This window comes from Scyliorhinus torazame, chromosome 16 (genome assembly GCF_047496885.1).
Source record: "Scyliorhinus torazame isolate Kashiwa2021f chromosome 16, sScyTor2.1, whole genome shotgun sequence".
In the NCBI taxonomy this organism is placed as follows: Eukaryota; Metazoa; Chordata; class Chondrichthyes; order Carcharhiniformes; family Scyliorhinidae; genus Scyliorhinus; species Scyliorhinus torazame.
In genome coordinates this window covers 123169414-123192542 of record NC_092722.1, presented here as the reverse complement: position 1 = coordinate 123192542, position 23129 = coordinate 123169414, and the positions used below count along the sequence as shown (strand labels likewise).

General features: G+C 49.9%; 1 protein-coding gene across 2 annotated transcripts in view; it reads right to left on the bottom strand.

Moving 5' to 3' along the window:
- Positions 1–22769, bottom strand: part of LOC140393031 (interferon-induced protein with tetratricopeptide repeats 5-like) — a 104338-nt gene extending 81569 nt beyond the window's left edge. The window contains exons 1-2 of one of the 2 annotated variants that reach the window (XM_072478976.1): positions 22614–22769; positions 1140–7645 (exon numbers count right to left, since the gene is read on the bottom strand). In XM_072478976.1, the coding sequence (XP_072335077.1) occupies positions 6193–7645; positions 22614–22618 (1458 nt within the window). In that variant the 5' untranslated portion in view covers positions 22619–22769 and the 3' untranslated portion in view covers positions 1140–6192. Of the gene's footprint in view, positions 1–1139; positions 7646–22613 lie in introns of those variants that run through there. The other variant, XM_072478974.1, reaches the window with a different exon arrangement.
- Between the last annotated feature and the right edge of the window lie 360 nt (positions 22770–23129).

Genomic DNA, 23129 nt, shown 5'->3' with positions numbered 1-23129 from the left:
CCAATGTTGTTCTATTGTTTAAGAAGGGCAGCAGGGATAATCCAGGAAATTATAGGTCCGTGAGCCTTACATCAGTGGTAGGAAAATTATTGGAAAAGGTTCTTAGAGACAGGATTTACTCACATTTGGAAACAAATGGACTTATTAGTGACGGACAGCATAGTTTTGTGAAGGGGAGGTCGTGTCTCATTAATTTGATGGAGTTTTTCGAGGAGGTGACAAAGATGATAGATGAGGGAAAGGCAGTAGATGTTGTATACATGGACTTCAGTAAAGCCTTTGACAAGGTGCCTCATGGTAGACTGGTACAAAAGGTGAAGTCACATGGGCTCAGAGGAGAGTTGATAAGTTGTGTACAGAACTGGCTTGGGCACAGAGGACAGAGGGTAGCAGTAGAAGGGTGCTTTTCTGAATGGAAGGCTGTGACTAGCGGTGTTCCACAGGGATCAGTTCTGGGACCTTTGTTGCTCATAGCGTATAGAAATGATTTGGAAGGAAATGTAGTTGGTCTGATTAGAAAGTTCGCAGACCACACAAGCATTGTTGGAGTTGCGGATAGTGAAGAGGATTGTCAGAGGATACAGCAGGATATAAACTGGTTGGAGTCTTGGGTGGAGAAATGGCAGATGGAGTTTAATCCGGACAAGTGTGAGGTAATGCATTTTGGAAAGTCCAATGCATGCAGGAATTTCACAGTAAATAGGACAACTCTTGTGAGTATTGACAGGCAAAGAGATCTGGGCATGCATGTCACCAATCACTGAAAATAGCAATGCATGTGGATAAGGTGGTCAAGAAGGCATACGGCATGCTGGCCTTCATCGATCGGGGCATTGAATATAAAAATTGGCAAGTCATGTTGCAGCTGTACAGAACCTTAGTTAGGCCTCCTTTGGAATATTGTGTTCAATTCTGGTTGCCACACTATCTGAAGGATGTGGATGCTTTGGAGAGGGTACAGAAGCGGTTTACTAGGATGTTGCCTGTATGGAGGGCATTAGCTATGAGTAGAGGTTAGATAAACTCGGTCTGTTCTCACTAGAGGTTGAGATGGCGATCTGATAGAGATCTACAAGATTATGAGTGTCATGGATGATGTGTTGGGTGTTCTGGATCACAAACAGGTCTCCAACACTGGAAGTGGTGCAACTCCAATTTATTATAATGTTAACTATATTAACAAACTTGAACTGTGGGTAAATGCAATACCAGCTTTAACTGTTGACCCTTGCCTAGTCCTAACCAGGTGACGCACTCAGCACATGGTGAATGTCTGTGTTGCAGGCTGTGAGCTCTGTGCTCCGAGCTGGCTGATCCTAGAAAGAGCGTAAACTTTCCCGTCCCCTGTCTTTATAGCGCGTGTGCTCTCACTGGTGATTGGCTGCGGTGTTGTGTATGCTGATTGGTCCCACTGCCTGTCCATCAATGTGTGTGTATGTGTCTGCACCATGATATACTGGTGTATATTATGACATCCCCCCTTTTATATAAAGAATATGTGTCTGCGTGACAATAAATATCATGCAGTGAATGTACCTATGCGTGTGCGTGTTATTTACATGACTATGTACATGAGGCTAATCTATTTACACGGTTGAGTGAGGAGGATGCAGAGTATTCGGAATCTCCACATAGTCCAGGTTGGGGACAACAGGAGGGCGTGGCACCGGCGGAGGATCACGTAGCGAGCGTTGAACGAGACGAAGGGCACACCGATTGCGGCGGTGAATGGAACCATCTGGCAGATGAACCAGGAACGAGCGGGGAGACACCTGCCGAAGAACGACAGCAGTTACGGACCAGCCACCCTCCGGAAGATGGATGCGGACATTGTCATCCGGCGCCAGAGCAGGGAGATCAGTCGCTCGAGCGTCATGCGCCGCCTTGTGTTGTGCACGAGACTGTTGCATCCACTGAAGGACCGGAACGTGGTCGAGGTCTGGGACGTGAATGGATGGCACCGTGGTCCTGAGGGTGCGACCCCTGAGCAGCTGGGCTGGCGACAGGCCCGTGGAGAGTGGGGCCGAACGATAGGCCAGCAAGGTGAGGTAGAAGTCGGATCCCGCATCGGCAGCCTTGCACGTTTGACGATGTGGACGCCCTTTTCCGCTTTGCCATTGGATTGGGGGTGCAGGGGACTGGATGTCACATGCACAAAGTTGTACCTGCTGGCAAAGTTGGACCACTCCTAGCTCGCGAAGCAGGGGCCATTGTACGACATCACAGTGAGTGGGATGCCGTAACGAGCAAAGGTCTCCTTGCAGGCACGGATGACCGCCGATGATGTGATGTCGTGCAGGCGTACGACCTCCGGGTAGTTCGAAAAATAGTCTACAATCAGAACATAGTCCCTGCCGAGCGCATGGAACAGGTTAACGCCTACCTTAGACCAAGGGGACATGACCAACTCATGGGGCTGTAGGGTCTCACGTGGTTGGGCCGGCTGGAACCGCTGACAGGTGGGGCAGTTGAGCATTGTGTTGGCGATGTCCTCATTGATGCCAGGCCAGTACACAGCCTCTCGGGCCTTCGGTCGGCATTTCTCCACGCCAAGATGGTCCTCGTGTAGCTGTTCCAAAACGAGCTGGCGCATGCTGTGCGGGATCACGATGCGGTCCAGCTTCATGAGGACTACTGCCAGATCGTCACTGATATTGTAGAACTGCGGGCATTGGCCCTTGAGCCACCCGTCCGTCATGTGGCGCATGACATGCTGTAGTAGGGGGTCAGCCGCAGTCTCGCGGCGAATGTGGATAAGGCGTTCATCCGTGGCCGACAGATTAGGGGCCGTGAAGGCCACATGGGTGTCAACCTGGTAGACGAATCCCTCTGGGTCACACGGGGTGTTGACTGCCCTGGACAGAGCGTCGGCTATGATCAGGTCCTTGCCCGGGGTTTATACAAGCTGGAAATCGTACTGCCAGAGTTTAAGCATTCACGTCTTTTTGTTTAATATCGACCAGCGGGCGATGGTCGATCTCGACAGTGAATTGGGGGAGGCCGTACACGTAATCATGAAATTAGTCGACCACAGACAACAGGCCCAGGCACTCTTTTTCGATCTGCGGTAGCGTTGTTCCGTGGGGGTCATGGCACGTGATGCATATGCAACGGGGGGGCCCATGATGAGGCCTCATCGCGTTGCAGGAGCACCGCCCCAATGCCGGATTGGCTGGCATCCGTTGAAATTTTTGTTTCCTTCGTGGGGTGAAAAAATGCCAATACCGGGGCCGTGCTAAGCTTGGTCTTAAGCTCCTCCCATTCGCACTCGTGGGCAGGAAGCCATTGGAAGTCTGACGTCTTCCTGACCGGGTTCCGGAGAGCTGTGGTATGGGAGGCGAGGTTGGGGATGAACTTCCCCAGGAAGTTGACCATGCCCACAAATCGGAGGACCGCCTTCTTATCCGCTGGCTTCTGCATGGCTGTGATGGCTGCCACCTCATCCGCATCCGGCCGCACACCCAACCGGGAGATGTGGTCCCCTAGGAACTTGAGTTCTGTCTGGCCTAAGGAACATTTGGCTCTGTTGAGGCGAAGGCCTTGGTCCCGTATTTGTTTGAAAATGCGCTGGAGGCGACTGATATGGACCAAATGATGATGTCATCAACATAGACACACACACCCACAATGCCCTTATCATTTGCTCCATGATCCGGTGGAATACTTCTGATGCCGATATGATCCCAAACGGCATCCTGTTGTAGCAGTATCTGCCAAACGGGGTATTAAAGGTACACAGCTTTCTGCTGGACCTGTCTAGTTGAATTTGCCAGAATCCTTTCGAGGCGTCAGGTTTGGTGAAGATGTTGGCCCGAGCCATCTCACATGTGATCTCCTGGCACTTGGGGATAGGGTAATGCTCCCTCATTATGTTGCGATTCTGATCCTTTGGGTCAATGCAGATCCGGAGCTCGCCGGAGGGCTTCTTTACGCACACCATGGAACTGACCCAGTCGGTTGGTTCCGTCACTCTGGAGAGCACTCCTTGGTCCTGGAGGTCCTGCAGCTGCTGCTTGAGGCGCTCCTTGAGGGGTGCTGGGACTCTGCGAGGTGCATGAACCGCAGGCGTGGCGTCTTGTTTGAGCAGGATTTTGTAAGTGTATGGAAGCGTGCCTATGCCTTCGAAAACATCGCGGTGCTGGTCGATGATGGCATTGAGTTGCGCCCTGAAGTCTGCATCCTGGAAGGCAGACGTGTCCTCTGGAGAGAGAGGGTGTACTCGTTGAACGAGGTTTAGGAGTTTGCATGCCTGTGCGCCTAGCACAGAGTCCTTTGAGGAGCCCACGATCTCGAAGGGAAGGATAGCTTTTCACGAGTTGTGCGTCACTTCGAGTTGGCATGAACCGGTAGCAGGAATGTCGTTGCCATTGTAGTCCACGAGTTGCCAGGTCGACGGAAGAATGGTTGGTTTAACCCCAAGGGTCTGAAAGGCTGACCACGCTAGGAGATTAGCGGAAGCACCAGTGTCCAGGCGGAATCGTATCTGGGATCGGTTGACCATCAGGGTGGCACACCACTCGTTGTCTGGATCAATGCTGTGCACCGACAGCGGCTGGTGGTTTTGATTCGGGGACAGCCTGTTCTTTGTTATAACAGCGACTGGAAAAGGCTCCCTCGGGTCCTCAGTGTCATTGGTCTGCGGGAAGTCGGAATCGGACTCGGTTTGGGGGTGGGTAACTGCTTGTTGCAGGGTTCTTCGGAGGTTTATTTCATTTCCTGGTTCAATTTGAGGCATTGTGCTGTCATTCCAGGTGAAGGAAGGTTGCTTTACAGCTTTAAAAGATTTTTTCTTTGATTTGCTACATTTCCCCTTTAAATGGGCATGGTCCGGGGCCTCTGACGTCATGACGCTTGTGACATTGCACGTAGGAGGCGTTTGCACATGCGCAGTACGCGGTTCCTTGACTGACGGCCGTTTTCGTGATTGCACATGCGCGGCGTCGTGGAACTGCACATGTGCAGTTCCTTTACAAAGATGGCTGCCGACCAAAATTGTTCTGTGCTCCGTTATTTCGGCCTCGAGGTGAGTACTAGCGCATCTCTTACCTTTTCTTGCTGGTTGTAGTGTGTTTTCCTCACAGTATTTGCCGAATTTATCCAGGACTGCCTGGAAGTCGCTCCTGTTTTGCCCCTTGGAGAACTTGATTTTTAAAAAGATTTCTTCTGCTCTGGCACCGGCGATGGTGAGGAGAAGCTCTGTTTTTTTAGAATCGACCAGTTCTTCTAGTTCGGCTGCCAGCAGGAAGATTTCAAACGTTTGCCGGAATGCCCGCCAGTTTTCGCGGAGATCGCCGTAGCACTGGAGCTGCTGCGGAACCCGGATCTTGAACATCTTGCCTGGGTATCGTTGCTGGTTGTCACTGTACGCTGAGGTGCCGGCGATGTGGCGGGTTGATGTTCTCCATACTTCAGGATGCCGGAATGCTGATGAGTTGCAGGTGGGTCTCAGAAGTGCTAGTATGCAACCACTCCTTGTACCATGATGTGTTGGGTGTTCTGGATCACAAACAGGTCACCAACACTGGAAGTGGTGCAACTCTATTATAAGGTTAACTATATTAACATACTTGAACTGTGGGTAAATGCAATACCAGCTTTAACTGTTGACCCTTGCCTAGTCCTAACCAGGTGATACATTCAGCACATGGTGAATGTCTGTGTTGCAGGCTGTGAGCTCTGTGCTCCGAGCTGGCTGATCCTAGAAAGAGCGGGAACTCTCCCGTCCCCTGTCTTTATGGTGCGTGTATTCTCACTGGTGATTGGCTGCGGTGTTGTGTATGCTGATTGGTCCCACTGCATGTCCATCAGTGTGTGTGTGTGTCTGCACCATGATATACTGGTGTATATTATGACAATGGACAGAGTGGATAGTCAGATGCTCTTTCCTAGGATAAGAGAATCGAGTACAATGGGACATAGATTTAAAGTGCGTGGGGAGAAGTTTAGAACAGATGTGTGAGGCACGTTTTTTATACAGAGGGCGGTAAATATATGGAAATCGCTGCCTGGGGAGGTGGTGGGAGCAGGTACGATAGTGGCATTTAAGGGGTATCTAGACAAATATAGGAATAGGGTGAGAATGGGAGGATATGGACTCCGTAAGTGCTTATGGTTTTAGTTTAGGCAGGTACCATGGTCGGCACAGGCTTGGATGGCCGAAGGGTCGGTTTCTGTGCTGTATTGTTCTTTATTCTAGATGGAAAGGCGTAATTCACAAAGAGCACTTAGATATTCTTCATTGTCAGGTTCCAACTCCAAGGCTTTTTCAAAACTTTCAACAGCCTCGCGCTTCTCCCCATCCAGTTGGTGCATTACGCCAAGAACACCATGGGCCTTGCTGTTTTTCGGATTCCTGCGAAGTTGTCTTTCTGATATTGACTTCAAGTTCTCACGGCATCTTTTCTTTTCAGTTGAGTTATAATCGACTTTCATTCCTTCTAGAAAATGGGTGATGGCGTTTGATTCTGATTTTTTCTGATGCAGTTCAAATAATCCAGCCTCCAAACATATTGCCTGCTTATTTTCAGGACGTATATCTTTCAATTTCAGTAGATTATTGTAAATCTCCTCGACATTTTCATATTCTTCATTTAATGAACAGATTCTGGCAAAATCCAGCCGTGCCCTAATAAACGTTAATGGGCGAGGTTCAAAAGCCTTTTTAAAATGATTCTTACACAGTTCAATCAGTTCAGCTCTCTGTTGAAAAGCAGGATCACCAAGTCTTTTGCTACGTGGATTTTTGTGCACTGATAATAATTTCTTTCTGTAACAAAGACCTATTTGATGGTGTAAAAAGGTAGAGTGTGGGGTCATTTCCAATCCTTTCTTCAACAGCTCCACAGCTTTGTCTAGATCTTCTTTTAATCTGTAAAATTTTGCTGCATAGCGAAGCACATGTGGGAGATTAGGGAATGCCTGCAACGCGTTTTCCACTAATTCAAGCGCTTCTTCACTTTGATTGGACTGTTGTAGTTTAAGAGCTAACAGCACCATGGCTTCACCGTGATCTGGATCAAGCTCCAGCACACGTCTAAACTGCTTCATTGATTGAGTGGGTTCACAATTCTCTAGGGTTCCAGAAAATGTTTCCAGACGAGACAGAACAATCGCATAGCATTCATTCCATTCAACATTATCTGGGTCTTCCTCCAGAGCCTTTTTGAAACATTCCTTTGCTTCTTCATAATATTGAGAAGAAGACTTCAACAGTGATCTACCCTTCTCCCCGTATACTTCAGGTATCATTGCTGTGTACCGAGAGGCATCAGGAAATTGTTTACAGATCCTCTCCAGTTTGTCGAGGTAGGACTGAGCCTCAGTCAGTTGTCCCATGTGATAATATACCCAGGCATAGTTTCCATAGGTGATGATGATTCTTTTATCAAATTCATCTTCATGATTCTCCCCCAGAATCTTTTCAGCTTCCTTTAAGTTTTGAACCGCCTCCTCACAGTTTTCTTGCAGACAGTTTACAAAAGCGAGTTGGTTGTAAAACCTGCCTTGATATTTCTCATTTGTCTGAATTGAATCTTCTAATCTTTGCTTCATGTCATCCAAGTCAATGTTGTCTTTCTGTGGCCCCCATGTGAAGTGACATTGAAGCTGTTCAAGCTTCACTTTCAACAAATCCTTCTCTTCGTCACTACAAGAGAGAAATAAAATAATCAAAATCCATCTCAGACTAACTGAACCATTTTCCAGCCCCTCCATCCAGTTTTATTATCTAAAAGCTGTTCCTGACTCTGGGACTCAATGAGCCTGAAACCTCTAGTCACACAATGATTATCTCGAATGTGGAGATGCCGGCGTTGGACTGGGGTAGGCACAGTAAAAAGTCTTACAACACCAGTTAAAGTCCAACAGTTTGTTTTGAATCACTAGCTTTCGGAGCGCAGCTCTTTCCTGAGGTGAATCATTCACTTCAGGAAGGAGCTGCACTCCGAAAGCTAGTGATTCAAAACTAACCTGTTGGACTTTAACCTGGTGTTGTAAGACTTCTTACAATGATTATCTCAGCAAAATCTCCCAGCAAAATAAAGGGATTTACTTCATAACCTTGTCTGTTCTTACACTTTTGTCCTTTCTGCTGGATGATGTGCCATCTGGTGGACATTTAGCCTTCTCACAAAACTAACAGTAAATCTTAACAGCCTCAATGGCCAATGAGATGAAGAGGAACTCTAGCTGAAGTACTCAATCTCCTATTGGCTTTGCCCAGTACATCACTTTCTCATTCTGCTCTGTAGGCCCCTACTCACCGAGACTGCCTATAGTCCCAGCATGGGCTCCACTCAAACCTGACAATGCTGAGTCTACAGAGCTGCTGGCCTGCCGATGGGCTGGCTGCTTTCTCAGGTGGGTCCTCCTCCCGAGTTATGTGTGAAGTCTCACCTTAAGACAATTAATTCTGTTCCTAGTGCTAAATTTATTCAGAGAAGCCAGAGGTGGGATCTTTTAGCTGGGGTGTGTAGCAGTTTAGTAACACAAGGCGCTGTTTAGCACACTGGGCTAAATCGCTGGCTTTTAAAGCAGACCAAGGCAGGCCAGCAGCACGGTTCAATTCCCATAACAGCCTCCCCAAACAGGCGCCGGAACGTGGTGACTAGGGGCTTTTCACAGTAACTTCATTGAAGCCTACTTGTGATAATAAGCGATTTTCATTTCATTTCATTTTTCACAAGGCTCGTAAAATCCAGCCCCATGTTCAACTTTTTTCCTGCTGTAAATCTTCCATGATTCCATTCCTCATGTGTTAAACCAAAATTCCTGAATGCCTTTGTTACCGATTATGCCCCCCCGCCCCACCCACCCCCATAAAATCTTATAAAATTTTTTGTCAACCCTCTAAGTATATCCTTCTTTTCCATTGAATTCTCTGATCACTTTTCTGCAAAATACCTTGGGTCAATTTATTACATTATAGGTGCTATATAAATGCAAGTTGCTATCATAGAATCTGAGTTGTCACATTTACCCACAATAGTCAAAATAATTCACTGATTGTGCAACACATTGGGACGTTCCTGTGGGATGTGGTAAGAAAAACTCTTTCTTGCTTTCTTCCTGTTCAATTCCTGTTGATTCACTTTATCACCCCGGACGTCGCAACTCATTCTCTGCTCCAGCTGCCTCTTGTTCATGTTGCCACTCTTCTCCCTTCCCCCCTCAATCCTTGCTGTCATTCTTACCCCCTCACCTGTTCATGGAGAATTTCTGCTTTCAGTTCAAACTATTATATCTGTTCCCCCCATCCCCTTCCCCGCCGCCCCGCAGCCCCATCCAACCCGCAGTTAATGTGAACTTTCATTTCCCTCACACTCAGTCTCTAGCTTCAGAAAGTACTTTTACTTCTCCCCACTTTAATCTGGCACTCCTCTGCAACATTCCATATTACATTCACTCCTGCCCATCCCAGGTCAGGCTGCGCTCTCCCTGTGATTTATAGTTCCGATTGCTTTAGTTTATTCTGGACAAAGGTAAATTTTGAAAATCAGCATTTTACATCAATGAACCCCGTCGAGGTTACTACAGAACACAGAATAAAGCTTTCTCTCTTCAAAGACTGCAAACGTCCTGGGGCATTTGCAGAATACAAATTGAAAATTCACATTCAACGAAAGCTAAATGGAAGATCATTTTAATTTTAATTAATACCTAATACAAACCATAACCAGATTATTTTTCCTTGTGTCGCCTGACAATCACCAGTCTTGTTGCAGCAATTCGATGGGTAACATTTTACATCCTCCAAGACGATGAATGATGATGTCGGGCATGCATCCCATGTTATCACATGTGATATTTTGTTTGGTAGGCACAGGCATGGATTGGGGCACACACCCACCAGCATTTACAGAGCTAATTAAGGATATTAAATCCCCAATCGATCAGATATTTACATTGCGATTTTAATGTGCGATTTTAAGCTTGTTACACAAGGAAAACTGGCAGGAGTCCCAACTCTAATTGATCAAGAGGGGGATAAAAGGCGGCTGTTGGCTATAATGGCTGAGGAGTTAGTTGTTTGTAGGGATGAGGTGGTGTTCTGTCCTGTGAAAAGAGTATTTTGTGTGTTGTGTACAACAGAGTGTGGAGCTTAGACGAGATTTCTGTGAGCTGGCAACGGAGGTTTGGGTCTCTTTGTCATCCTTAGTGCAGGGGTGAGCCCCACTAGCCAACCTGTTGATGGGCATTGTGTACTGGGCAGGGAGCACTTCTTCTGAGGAGGAGAGGGAACAAAGAATGAGGAAGCAACGTGCTTGCAGGCACCCCCATCGGGCAGAGATCTATGCACAGATGGTCAGCACCATCAAAAATGGCAAGCAGACCGCCCCCCGAGAAGACATCATTACCCAGCTCCCAGGGTGTATATGCAGCAATGCAACTACCCTGGAAAAGCCAAGTGCCGCAGGAGGCTCCAGCTGTCACGAGAAGCTGTGACGAGCACCTGCCAGATGATAGGGCCTGAGGTAGCCTCCAATAGTGTGGGTGGACACCCAATGCCTGTGGCTCTGTAGGTCACTGTGGCACAAAACGTTTATGCCTCTGGATTATTCCAAGGCACTGTGGGTGATCTATGTGGAGCCTCATAGTGAGCTGTACAGTAACTGATGCATTATTGAGGTGTGTGAAATAATTTATTCATTTCAGGATGCACCAGATCAGCCAGGTTGAGTGGGCGAGAGGATTCGCTGCCATTGCAGGGTTCCCCCACATCCAGGTTGCCATTGATTGTACCCATGTGGGCTTCAAGGTGCCAGCTTGCCAGCCAAATACCTTTGTGAACAGGAAGACTTTTCACCCAATAAACATTCAGATTGTGTGTGACCGTAGAACCCAGATTCTGCAGATGTGTGCAAGGTACCCAGGCAGCTTGCACGATGCTGACATTCTTCGTCATTCGCAGGTGCCCCGGCTCTTCACTGCTCCAGCTCGTTTAGACGGGTGGTTGATCGATAACAAGGCTTACCCACCGAAAAGGTTGCTGATAACACCCTTCAGCCGACCAAGGAAAAGTGCTGGGGAAAGGTACAACCGCTGCCACGTATCACCAAGAGTGGTGGCAGAAAGACCATTGGACTGCTGAACGTTGTCATGATATGCAGACATGCAGATAATGATATACAGACAGGCACAGACAGGCAGCTAATGAACACAGAGAACAGGACATGACCAATGAGCAGGCAGGACACTCAGGGGTGGTATCTCACTAAAAAAGGCACAAGGCACTCACACTCCGCCTCTTTCCACTGATGAACATCTACAGAGTGAGTCAGGGTGTATGTACAGTATCACACCTCCAGCACGTGGCTAAGAGCTAGTCTGGTTCAGTCAGACAGAGTAACCACACTTAGGTTAGCAGAGAGTCAAACTCATAGAGAACTGTGCTAACTGTGCTACTGGTTTAATAAATCAGACTGAACTAACTTCAAGGTCTGGAGTATCTTTTGGTTAAAGCTGCATCCAGTTGCAGCCTGTGTTATCCCAGCGTACATAACACAACAAACGCAAGGTGCAGATGCCTCAACCGATCCGCTGGTGCTCTCCAGTATACCTAAGCAAGTGTGGTAGTCTGTTGCGCTCTTCACAATCTCACTCTCTTTAGAGGGGACCCTCTTGAGCAGGAGGATGATGATGCAGTGGTTGCAGCCACAGATGAGGGCTCCGATGCTGATGACTGGCAGCCAGAGGGCAAGGACGATGAGGTAGCAATGAGGAACCTCCAGGAGGGCAGGGACACCAGGAATGAGCTGGTTCAGCTTTCCTTCACAGAGTCAGGCATGCCCTTCCTTCCAGCAGTGCCAGTGGGCATTACCTTCATCCAAGGCACATTAAAAGCCGCTCGTATCCAATAAAGCTGGAGACCCTGGACAGCTCCGATCAGGCAGTGGTTAGTCTGATACCAATGCAGCACACAGGGCACATCTGGCTGGAGATATTTAAGGTGAGAAATTCAGAGATATATAAGGAGAAGGTTGATCCACATGGATTATAAATGTAACATCTTGATTTCAAACACATCATTAGCACCCAGTGCAAACTCTGTTCTCAATGCCCTTGTCGGTCATCCTCTGATTGATGAACCTGAGCAGCCATTGCCCAGGATGGTCCACTCGGGTGACCCTCAGTTGCCATGGACTCCTGGGATGGAGTGGAGACTGGCAGAGAGACTAAGGAGCTGGTTCCCTCGTCCGGGTCTTCATGAGAGGAATCCATAGAGACAGTGCCCACCTTGTCAGCAATCCTGATGTGAGTCCTCACCTCCCTGCTCTCCAATGAAAGATGGACAACCACGGGTGGCACTGGTTGGTGTCACCTTCTAGCAGACAACCATTGACTTCCTGAGGTCAATGACTGTGTGAGGGTTTGCAGATCCGAGTGCAACCCCAATAACACATCATTGCAGCCCTGGAGCTGCATCATCTTGGGAGTGGCAAGTCTCAATGGATGAGGCTGTGTGCTCGGGCTGACTCATGGAACAAGGCAAATTCGCCTCTAATATACACACCATCCTGACTTAAAACTATGGGGGAAATTCTCTCCCCACGTTGGGCCCTACGCGCTTCCCTCTATTTCCAGAGAAAAGGGGTAGAGCCCCTAAACAGTGTTTGCGCTGGAGCCGAATGGAGCATGATGCCCCTGCCCGCAGCACCTGGGCGAGAACCTGATTTGCATATTTAAAAGTATTGAAACTATTTTGAATATGCTCCGCGTTGTGCCTGACGTGCTTCAGGGTGCACCGGATGAATAGCGGGAGAGGGCAAAATCAAGATTCACGCGTGCGTGAATAATTCTGCGATTCACCAGGTCCACTCCTGATGGCAAGTTCTGGATCCTACCCAAAAATGGTGAGATATTCATCAACGCTCACTTGCATTCATTTCAATCTCATTCAGGAGTTTGAAGTTGAATTCAGCAGCCTCCTGGGATTTATCCAACTCCCCAGCGGAACGTACCGGTGTCACTAGTGTCGCTGTGTCAGCCTGTTCTTCCCACTGTTCTTGTGATGCACCAGTGTCAGGAGGGGAGATTTGGGAAAAATGGAGATCACCAGAGTCTCCGTGGTGGCAGGCACTTCCCCCTCCTTGAGGGTGCCCGTTGGACCCTGGGGGACTCCATGGGATGGAGGGGCAGCTGGAGTGAGCTCCAGAGGCCTCTGAGTCACCTGCCACCGCCAGTCCTGGAGGCTCCCCGTTGTCTGCATCATGGTGTCGACGCCCTCAGTGATGTTCCTCAGTGACTGGGCCATGTTCGAGTGACAGCTGTGACGCCTCGTCAGTGGTCTCCTTGGAGATCTCTCCTGAGGTGTTCTCTTGAGTGGCAGGGGAGGGAAACGACTCCGGGTGACCTAGCCGCATCAGATGATGATCCTCCGATACAATGGACATGTGGCCAGTGAGAGGGTAGGATCATTTTGTCTGACATGAGCAACTCACTTGAGACAGGTCATCTGGGTGAAGGACCAGTGGATCCTCATATCTCTGGCACAGGCCAACCTGGCTGTTTGTGACTGCTCTCTCCTTGGTCAACCCCATGATTTCCAGGGCCTGTTTCTCATAGGGAGTGAGGAATTGAATCTTCAAGATTCCTCCCCCTGTCTTGGCCCTTTCCTGTTTATTATGGGCTATCTTCTGCGGGTACAAAGGGAGGGCATGGTGAGCCACTTGCTTGATGGGTCGCCGGGTCTCTATCAGATGGCATGTGTGGGCACCGCACCTGGACATGAAAGAATTGTGCTGGTGATGCCAGGGGGTGCTGAGGAACAAGCACGAAGATCAGGGGCGAAATTCTCCGGAAACGGCGTGATGTCCGCCGACTGGCGCCCAAAACAGCGCAAATCAGACGGGAATGCTCCGCACCTTTGGGGGCCGAGCCCCAACCTTAAGGGGCTCGGCCCGCGCCGGACGAATTTCCACCCTGCCAGCTGGTGGAAAAGGCCTTTGGTGCCCCGCCAGCTGGCGCGGAAATGACATCTCCGGGCGGCGCATGCGCGGGAGTGTCAGCGGCCGCTGACGGCATTCCCACGCATGCGCAGTGGAGGGAGTCTCTTCTGCCTCCGCCATGGTGCAGACCGTGGCGGAGGCGGAAGGGAAAGAGTGCCCCCACGGCACAGGCCCGCCCGCGGATCGGTGGGCCCCGATCGCGGGCCAGGCCACCGTGGGGGCACCCCCCGGGGCCAGATCGCCCCGCACCCCCCCGGAGCCCGCCCACGCCGCCTTGTCCCGCCAGTAAGGTAGGTGGTTTAATTTACGCCGGCGGGATAGGTATATTAGCGGCGGGACTTCGGCCCATCCGGGCCGGAGAATCGCGCGGGGGGGCCCGCCAACCGGCGCGGCGCGATTCCCGCCCCCGTCGAATCTCTGGTGCCGGAGACTTTGGCAACCGGCGGGGCCGGGATTCACGCCAGCCCCCGGCGATTCTCCGACCCGGCGGGGGGTCGGAGAATTTTGCCCCTGATGTGGGGAGGGTGTGAGTTGTCAGCTAGACAATTGCAGGGGAGGAGGGATAGTTTGGAAATTTGAGGGAAGAAATGCGGAACTCATGCTAGGAGAGCGGTGCTGACTTTCCCTTGCAGTTTATTGGAGGTCGCCGGTCTTGAAAATGAAATGAAATGAAAATTGCTTATTGTTACAAGTAGGCTTCAAATGAAGTTACTGTGAAAAGCCCCTAGTTGCTACATTCCGGCGTCTGTTCGGGGAGGCTGGTACGGGAATTGAACCATGCTGCTGGCCTGCCTTGATCTGCTTTAAAAGCCAGCTCTTTAGCCCTGTGCTAAACCAGCTTCTTCCGACATTGGACACCGGTCCTCCGGGTCATGCTGCCCGCACTGAGAGCCGTTACCACTGTCTCCCTGACGGCATTGCTGACGCTGCTGCTGGTTGTCCGACCCTCTCGGGGTAACAGGTTGCCCAGCTTCTCATCCACAGCATTGAGAAGCCTTGCGTGGTCGGCATCCCCAAAGCGAGGAGCAGGCCTGCGTGCTGCCATGCTTGTGTGTTGACTGGGAGTGAGTAGTGAAGGAGCATTTAAAAGCAGCTCCCCCTTGTTAGCAGTGAGAAGCTAAGGCATGAGTCGGGCTAATCAGGCGGCGAGGGAGCAGAGTCAGTAATGTCGAGGATCTCGCAGGTGCTCATTTTTGGCATTAGGCGCCATTGAATACAGGCCGCGATCTTGCCAATGAGGCCGTAGTGAAACGCTCCACCATACCGCACCCAAAACCGGACTTTGAAATGTTTCCATTGAACCTGGCAATGCCGCAGGTTGGCACTGCCAGAGTGCCAAGAGCACTGCCAAGGGACGGAGCCTGAGAGGGGACACGGCAATGAGAGGACAGGGAGGGCATGAAGTGGGGTCTGAAAGGGGGGGTGCTGAAAGTGGGGCTACTGCAAGGGGGAGCTTTAAAGGGGAGTCCCTCGACGTCCCCAAAGCGGGGTATCAGTGACCTGCGGGGGGAGTGGCAAGTGGTATCAGCAATGTGAGGTTCCTGATGCTTTGGAGTGGGGTGAGGGTGGTGTTCTCTGCCTGTGATTGGGGGGGGGGGGGGGAGGGGAGAGGGGGCAGATACTGTAGGGTTGTCTAGAGATCAGGGCAACCTTTAAAAATTGTGCCCCAATCACCAAGGAATCAACCTAGGCCGCCGCCTTTAGGTCCCACACAATTCTTTCCCAGCGGCGATCTCCCTTGTGTGGGTGGATTGTGATGAGATCGACCCCCTCACTTGACCTTCTCGAGGCATAAGAATTCTAGCCATGCTTCGGCACCGGGTGCATCACCGGCCTCCAGCTCAGCAGTATCCATTGCCGGGCCAATAGCGATGCGAATACAGAAGCATCCGCTTCCACCCCCCCTCCCCCCACACCATCCTCAATTCCGGTTGGTCCAACACCCCAAATAAGGCAACTAAAGGACAGGGTTCGCAGTTAATATTCAGGATTGCCAATATAATGCTGAAAAAGGTCCCCCAAAAACCCACCAGCTTGGGACAGGACCAGAACATATGCATATGATGGGCAGACCCTCTCGAACACCGCTCACACTTATCCTAGCCCGCCTCAAAAAACTAACTTAACCTGACCCTGGTGAGGGCGGCACGGTAGCACAGTGCGTAGTGTAACCATCTGGGATGGCCATGTCCCAATTACAAAATGGACACTTGCAAAGAATGCAGGGAAAATTGGACAGTACCGAAAAAGCAAGCAGGTGCAAGGTCTGTCTGTTGATTAGAGCTGTAGCTCTCAGACAAGACCGGTACTGCAGAACTATCTACATACTAATGAGCCATCCCCGGGAACAAAAGGCAACATTTAAGTAAACAATGCTAAGACAGACACCCCGGCGCCACAGGAGACCAAAACAAAGCAAACCAGCAGCCACCTACGACATGCCCAGCAACCAGGGAACCCACCCCTCTATTGGAGGGAAATCGATAAGGATGATTGGGAAACGGCCCAATTGATTGGAGCCAAGTTCAAGGCTCGCCCAAAAGTGCACGAAGCCCCTTTTGGGTATAAGAAGGATTCCCCAAGAGAGAATCACTCTCTTGGCCTTGGCTCTCAACGAGAAGAGACCTGCCAAAACTGCTCCAGACCAAGTAAGTTCCAAGTCAACGCACGCTACGCGATAGATGCTCCTAGTTGCTCTCCTGTAGACAGCTCAACCCAGCAGCCTCAGAACCGAGCAACGGCCATTGTCCCTTTGACTGAGTGGACACCCAAAGCTAAGTATTGGCTTTTACTGATAGTGATAGTTTAGGTTGTGGAGTTTTATCCATGAGTAGATTTGACTATGTGTAAATAAATGAGCATTGCTTTTGAACTTACTAACTGGTGTATCGAGTCTTTGATCAGTATTCGGTTTTGAACCTTGTGGCGGTATCGAAAGATACCTGGCCACTCTTGAGCAAACGTATTAAACAGAGCCAAATGCACTGTTGCTTCTCAGTGCCAGGGACCCGGGTTCGATTCCAGGCTTGGGTCACTGTCTGTGTGGAGTTTGCACGTTCTCCCCTTGCCTGCGTCGGTTTCCTCCGGGTGCTCCAGTTTCCTCCCACAAGTCTCGAAAGACGTACTTGTCAGATGAATTGGACATTCTGAATTCTCCCTCGGTGTATCCGAACAGGTGCCGGAGTGTGGCGACAAGGGGCTTTTCACAGTAACTTCATTGCAGTGTAAATGTAAGCCTACTTGTGACACTAATAAAGATTATTATTATGCACCACCTTTAGCTGTATCAAGCTCAACCTCGCGCAGGATGACGTAGCATTCATTCCCTCATGATCCGCCCACATATCTCAGACATGCTGCCCTCCTCCAACCCCTCACATTAGAGTACTCTTTCCAGCACGGTAGATGACGGTGCCTCCAGGAAAGTCGGGAATGCCTGTCGGACAAAGTTCCATACCTGGAAATATCTGAACATGTCCGGTCCCCCAAGCACTGCTTTCTCCTTCAACTCCTCCCAACTCGCAAACTGCCCTTTCAAAAACAGATCCCTCGCCCTCTCCAGCCCCCTACCTTTCCAACACTCACATGTAACATCCAATTTTGTCGGCTCAAACAATGGTTCCAACATATTGGGGCCCACCTTGACACCGCCCTCAGCTTCAAATGCTGACAGAGTTGCTGCCATATTTGTAACGTGGGGACGACCACCAGATTCACAGAATACTTTGGTGGAGAAAACGGCAAAGATGCCGGCGCCAGCGCCTCCAGGCCAGTCCCTTTACATGTCACTGACTCCATCCGTTCCCAATAAACTTCTTGGTCCCCAAACCAACCCAATACCTTCTACACATTGGCCGCACAATAATAATACATCAAATTTGGCAGCGCCAACTCCCGCACCTGCCTTTCCCTTTGTAGGACCTCTCTCCGAATCCAGGGGGTTCTCCCCGCCCATATGAAGCCCCTTATGAGCCACTCCATCTCCTAAAAAACAGCTTTGGCAAAAAAAACAGGGAGGCATTGAACACAAATCACGGTACAATATTCATCGTAACAGATTGAACTCGGCCTGCCAGTGACAGTGGAAGGCTATCCCACCTCTGAATGTCCGCTCTAACTCTGCTCGCCAAGCTTGTAAAATTTAATTTGCAAAGTTGTGACCTGTCCCGGGTCACCTGAAACCCCAAATAGTGAAAACCGGTCCCTGCCAGATGGAATGGCAAACTTCCCAGCCCAGCACACCCCTACTGAGGGCTAACCACAAATATTAACTCTTCCCAACATTCAGTTTATATCATGAAAAGGAACCAAACCTCTTCAAAAGCCCCATTATCTCCCCATAACTGACCCTGGATTCCTTACATACAGCAAAAGGTCATCTGTGTACAGGGACACCTTATGCACTACTCCACCCATCACATTTCCTCTCCAGTCATCCGCGGCCCTCAAAGTAATTGCCACCAATGGTTTGTTCACCAACACGAACAACAGAGGAGACCTAGGACATCCCTCCCTCGTCGCCCTGTGCAACCTGAACCACCCCAAATTCATTGTGTTTATTCGAATACTAGTACTTGGCGCTTCATTTAACTGCAGATCCCACAATGCAAACCCAGGCCCAATCCCAAACTTCTCCAGCACTGCAAACAAATAACTCCATTCGACCCGGTTGAACGACTTTTTGGTTCTGGCACCACCGCCAGTGTAAGAACTACATTAAATATCTGCCTCGCGTTGCCCCGACACTTTCTGCCCTTTAAAAACCCCGTCTGGTCTTCTCCCACTAACTCCGGGAGGCAGTGCTCCAGTCTCAATGCGAGGATTTTCGCCAAATGTTTTCCATCCACATTGAAATTGGGCGGAATGACCCACACTCTTTAGGGTCCTTGCCTTTCTCCAGAAGGAGTGAGATGGACACCTGCTTTACTGTCTCAGGGAGGGACCCCAGCGCCTATGAGTTGAGAAATATCCCCAACACCAATGGAGCCAGTTGGTCCGCGAACTTCTTGTAAAATTCTACCGGGAACCCATCAGGCCCCGGCGCCCTCCCCGTCTGCATCTTACCCACAGCCCATGAACCTCCTCCAACCCCATCGGTGCCTTCAATGCCTCCCCCAATTCATCCCCCACCTGAGGAAACTCCAAGCCCTCCAAGAATTCGACCACCCCCGCTCATCCTTTGGTCGTTCCGACCTGTAAAGCACCTCAAAGCAGAAACAAATCATCTCATTAACTTTCTCTGTGGGAGAGACCAACCCACCCCCTGGCTTCAGGACCTGCACAAACTCCCTGGCAGCCTCTTGCCATCTTAAGTGATGATCGAGCAGGATGGCTAGCCTTCTCCCCATTCTCATATACCGTCCCCTTTAAGCACCGCAGCTGTCGCACTACCGGCCCGTGGACTTGTGTATATATGACTTGTATGAGATCATCTCCCCTCTAATCACCACCTTTAATACCATAGATGGAGGGACTATCCCCTTTTTGTTTCATTCAACATGGTTCTCCATGGCCCCTGAAATCTTCGCACAGAACCCCAGATGCGATAACAGTCCCACGTCCAGCCTCCAACCTGTGCGCTGTGCCCTGCCTCCTTCAACTTTAAATCCACCAGAAGAGGCACATGGTCGGAAATAATCACTGCCGAATACGCCACATTCTTTACACCAGGTAACAAGGCCCTACCCATAACAAAAAAAATCGATACGCGAATACACCTTGTGAACTGGCAAAAAAACAAAAACCCCTTACCCTCTCACCAGCTGCATAATTCGCCCCTCTTTTCTCTTCCATAAATGACGTTAAAACCTTTGCCATCCCCGAAGGGACCAGCAGTCCAACTTTGGACCCAGAATGCATTTGAAATCTCCCCTCCCCAAAATCAGCCAAGGGGGGGAATCCAGTTCCAGAATGGCAGCCAACAACCGATGAACTTAGCATCATCCCAATTCGGAGCATGTACGTTCACCAACACCACAGCCCTTGCCTCCAGTGTGCCGGTGACTATCACATACCGAGCTCCTGAATCATCCACCACCACACCCGCCTGAAAGCTAAGCCTCCTGCTCACCACAATCGACACCACCTGCACCCTGCTGTCAAACCTGAGTGGAAAAACATGACTCACTCAAGATTTCCTCAACCTAATCTGGTTCCGCGCCCACAGGTGAATCTCTTCTGGGAACATCACATTTGCTCCCTTTCTAAGTGGGAATAAGCCCTTTCCCTCTTCACAGGTATCCCCATGCCCCACATGTTCCAGGTGATCAACCTCGTTGGGGGTCTCTCACCCCGCCTCCCCTCGAGTCAGCCATTTGCACCGTAATGCAATATCCCTACCAAATTCATGGTTATCAGGCTCATCTAAAATGGCCACCAGCCCCACTTCAGGATGAGACAAAGAAAAGCCTCTGGTCACTGTTAATCTCCTCTCAACCCCTCCATTATTCACCCCCTTCAGATCCACAGACTGCCTGGCGCCACATCCACCCCCATGCCCCCACTGCACATACACAAACCTACAGCTAGACAGACCTACTGCACCCCTCCCTACTTGGCTTCCACCACTCCACTCCCATTTGCTAGCCTCCCCTCTCTCTATAGCTAGCAAAGTGGCTCCCAAAGAGGGTCCCCTTACCATATCCCCTCAACCAACAGCCCATATATCCCTTCCCTCACAACCGTGTCCAAACCCCAACAAAATCAAAAACCTCTCTCCCCGTTATAAGAAATAGAGAAAAAAGAACATGTACCAATTCCCTTTTTTAAACTGCCCCCAACAGAGCAAATGTGAAACAGTGGTTAACACAGCAATAGAAACATTTACAAAGTCACACCTTCATACACAGAGTCCGAAATAGTCCTCTTCACAGTGGCCCCAACTTCTTCTCTCTGATGAAGGCCTCTGTTTACTCTGGCATTTCAGAAAATTGATCATTTAAATCCATTCTAATCCACAGTCGCACCGGGTACACCACCCAAAGCCTCATGTCCTTATTATAAAATAACACCTTTGTCCTATTGAAGGCAGCCCGCCTCTTTGCCAACTCAGTTCCAATATCTTGATATATTCAGACCATATGCCTGTCTCAGTCAATATTCCAAATCTTTTCTCCCCATTCCAAGACCTCCTCCTCCCTTTGATAATTGGGTTAGTGGATTATCACTGCCCGCGTGATGGCTCGTTCGATCTTGGCTTTTGCTTGAGCGCCCAACGTACTCTATCCAATTCCGGAGAGGGAACTCTTCGTCCCCTCCCATCAGCCGAAAAAGCATTTCGGAGAAATACTGGGTCGACTTTGAGCCCTCCATTCCCTCTGGCAGCCCCACCAACCTGAGGTTTAACCACCGTGAGCTATTCCCGAGGTCCCCCACTTTAAATCTCAGGCCTTTATTGGTCTCCGCCAAAAGCAGCAATTCTGCCTCCACCGAGGGGAATCGATCCTCGTGCCTTGACAATGCCTCCTCCACCCCGTTCAGCATCTCGCCATGTACCTTCACCACGTTTGAAGTTCGCACCAACTGTTCACGGATCAGACTCAAAGCCTGCCTCTTCAAAAGCGGCTTTAAAGGATTCCTTAATTTCCTGGCCCTGCAGCTCGAACGGCCTATCCATTTGTTTGCCGACAGTCAACATGTCTGGTGTAATGAGCTCAGCGGCCATCTTCCCCCTTGGCAATTTTCATGCATTTTCTCTTTACATGATGTCACCAGAGCCTCATGAGATCTAATGGGATCTCGCAAGCTGTCGCAATCTGAATCTCGGCTATTGTGGGCGGAGTCAGTTTTCGGCAAATCTGCATATTACAGTGAGGCAGCTAGTCCCTTTCGTCTCAGAGACCACAGATGATCACTGTTTAGTGCTGGTCCCCACAAATAGTGCCAGCCTGGCACTGCCAAGCTGCCCAGATGGCACTGCCAGGGACACTGCCATGGTGCCAGGCTGGCAGTGCCAAGATGCTAGGCTGGCATTTTTAAACGCCAGGGATCAGGCGCAGGGATGCCCTGCCCATGAGAGCTGAAGTGTGGGGGGGATGGGCGAGGACCCCCTCAAAGGTGAGTTGGGGCTTTGAAGGGGGTCGGAGGTCACGTCAGGGAGGTCGAGAGGTCAGGCACCATTTTAAAATGGCGTCTCGATGTCCTCCTGCACTGAGGAGTTCCGGCGAGCCGAGCTCCTCAGTGCAGGGAATGGGAATAAGTGCAGCCTCAGCGGGGCGTTACAACAAAGTTCCGTTAGATAGCATGATGTTTCTCAGTGCTGCGAGCGCCAAGAAACGCCCGGCTAAATGCGCCCAACATGAGACTCTGTTCCCATTCGGTTAGATTGGTTCCTTAGTCATTTCTGGGGAGAATTCTGCCCCATGTTGCTGTTCCTTCACTCTTGGCCACAACACTGTACTCCTTTTCTAACAGCACTGTGAGTGTACCTACATGAGACAGACTGCATAGTTCACAGGGCTCACCGCCACCTTCTCAAGGGCAATTCGAGATGGGGAATCAATGCTGCCCCAGCCAGCAATGTTCACATTCCCAAAACAAAGAGAAAACAAATCCCCGTTCTATGTGATTGAACTGCTTTGTCATGTATGTTTTATTCCTGAAAACAAGCTCCGTGATCAACAGTCTACAGTTACATTCCAGGAGTAAAGTAATTCAAGTGAACTTTACCTCATAATGCCGATTGAATGAAAAATTTCTGAATTCCTTTCTTAGCTTTAACGCAGCTTCGAGAGGTTGATCGAGGAGAGTATTTGTTGTGTTGTTTTCCAGCTCTGTTTTGCTTTCCTGCAGTGAATTGCTTCAAATCATTTCCTCAATGAGGATTGAAACTGAAACTAAAAAACGTAGCTCTGAAAGCAGTGTCTGAGCAGGAAGGTGTCATGATATCCATATTAACATATCATGGTGCAATCACACACACACACTGATGGACAGGCCGACGGACCAATCAACACACACACAACATCACAGCCAATCACCAGTGAGAGCACACGCACTATAAAACAGGCAACACCACTCATTCCACCAGGAGATAGCTCAGAGCACAGAGCTCACAGCGTGCCACTCAGACATACACCATGTGCTGAGTGCCTCTATAAGATAGTGCTAGGGCCGGGTCCACAGGCCAACTGGTGAAGTACGAACCACAGCCAGAAGTTAACAGTTGTTATTGTACAGAATAAT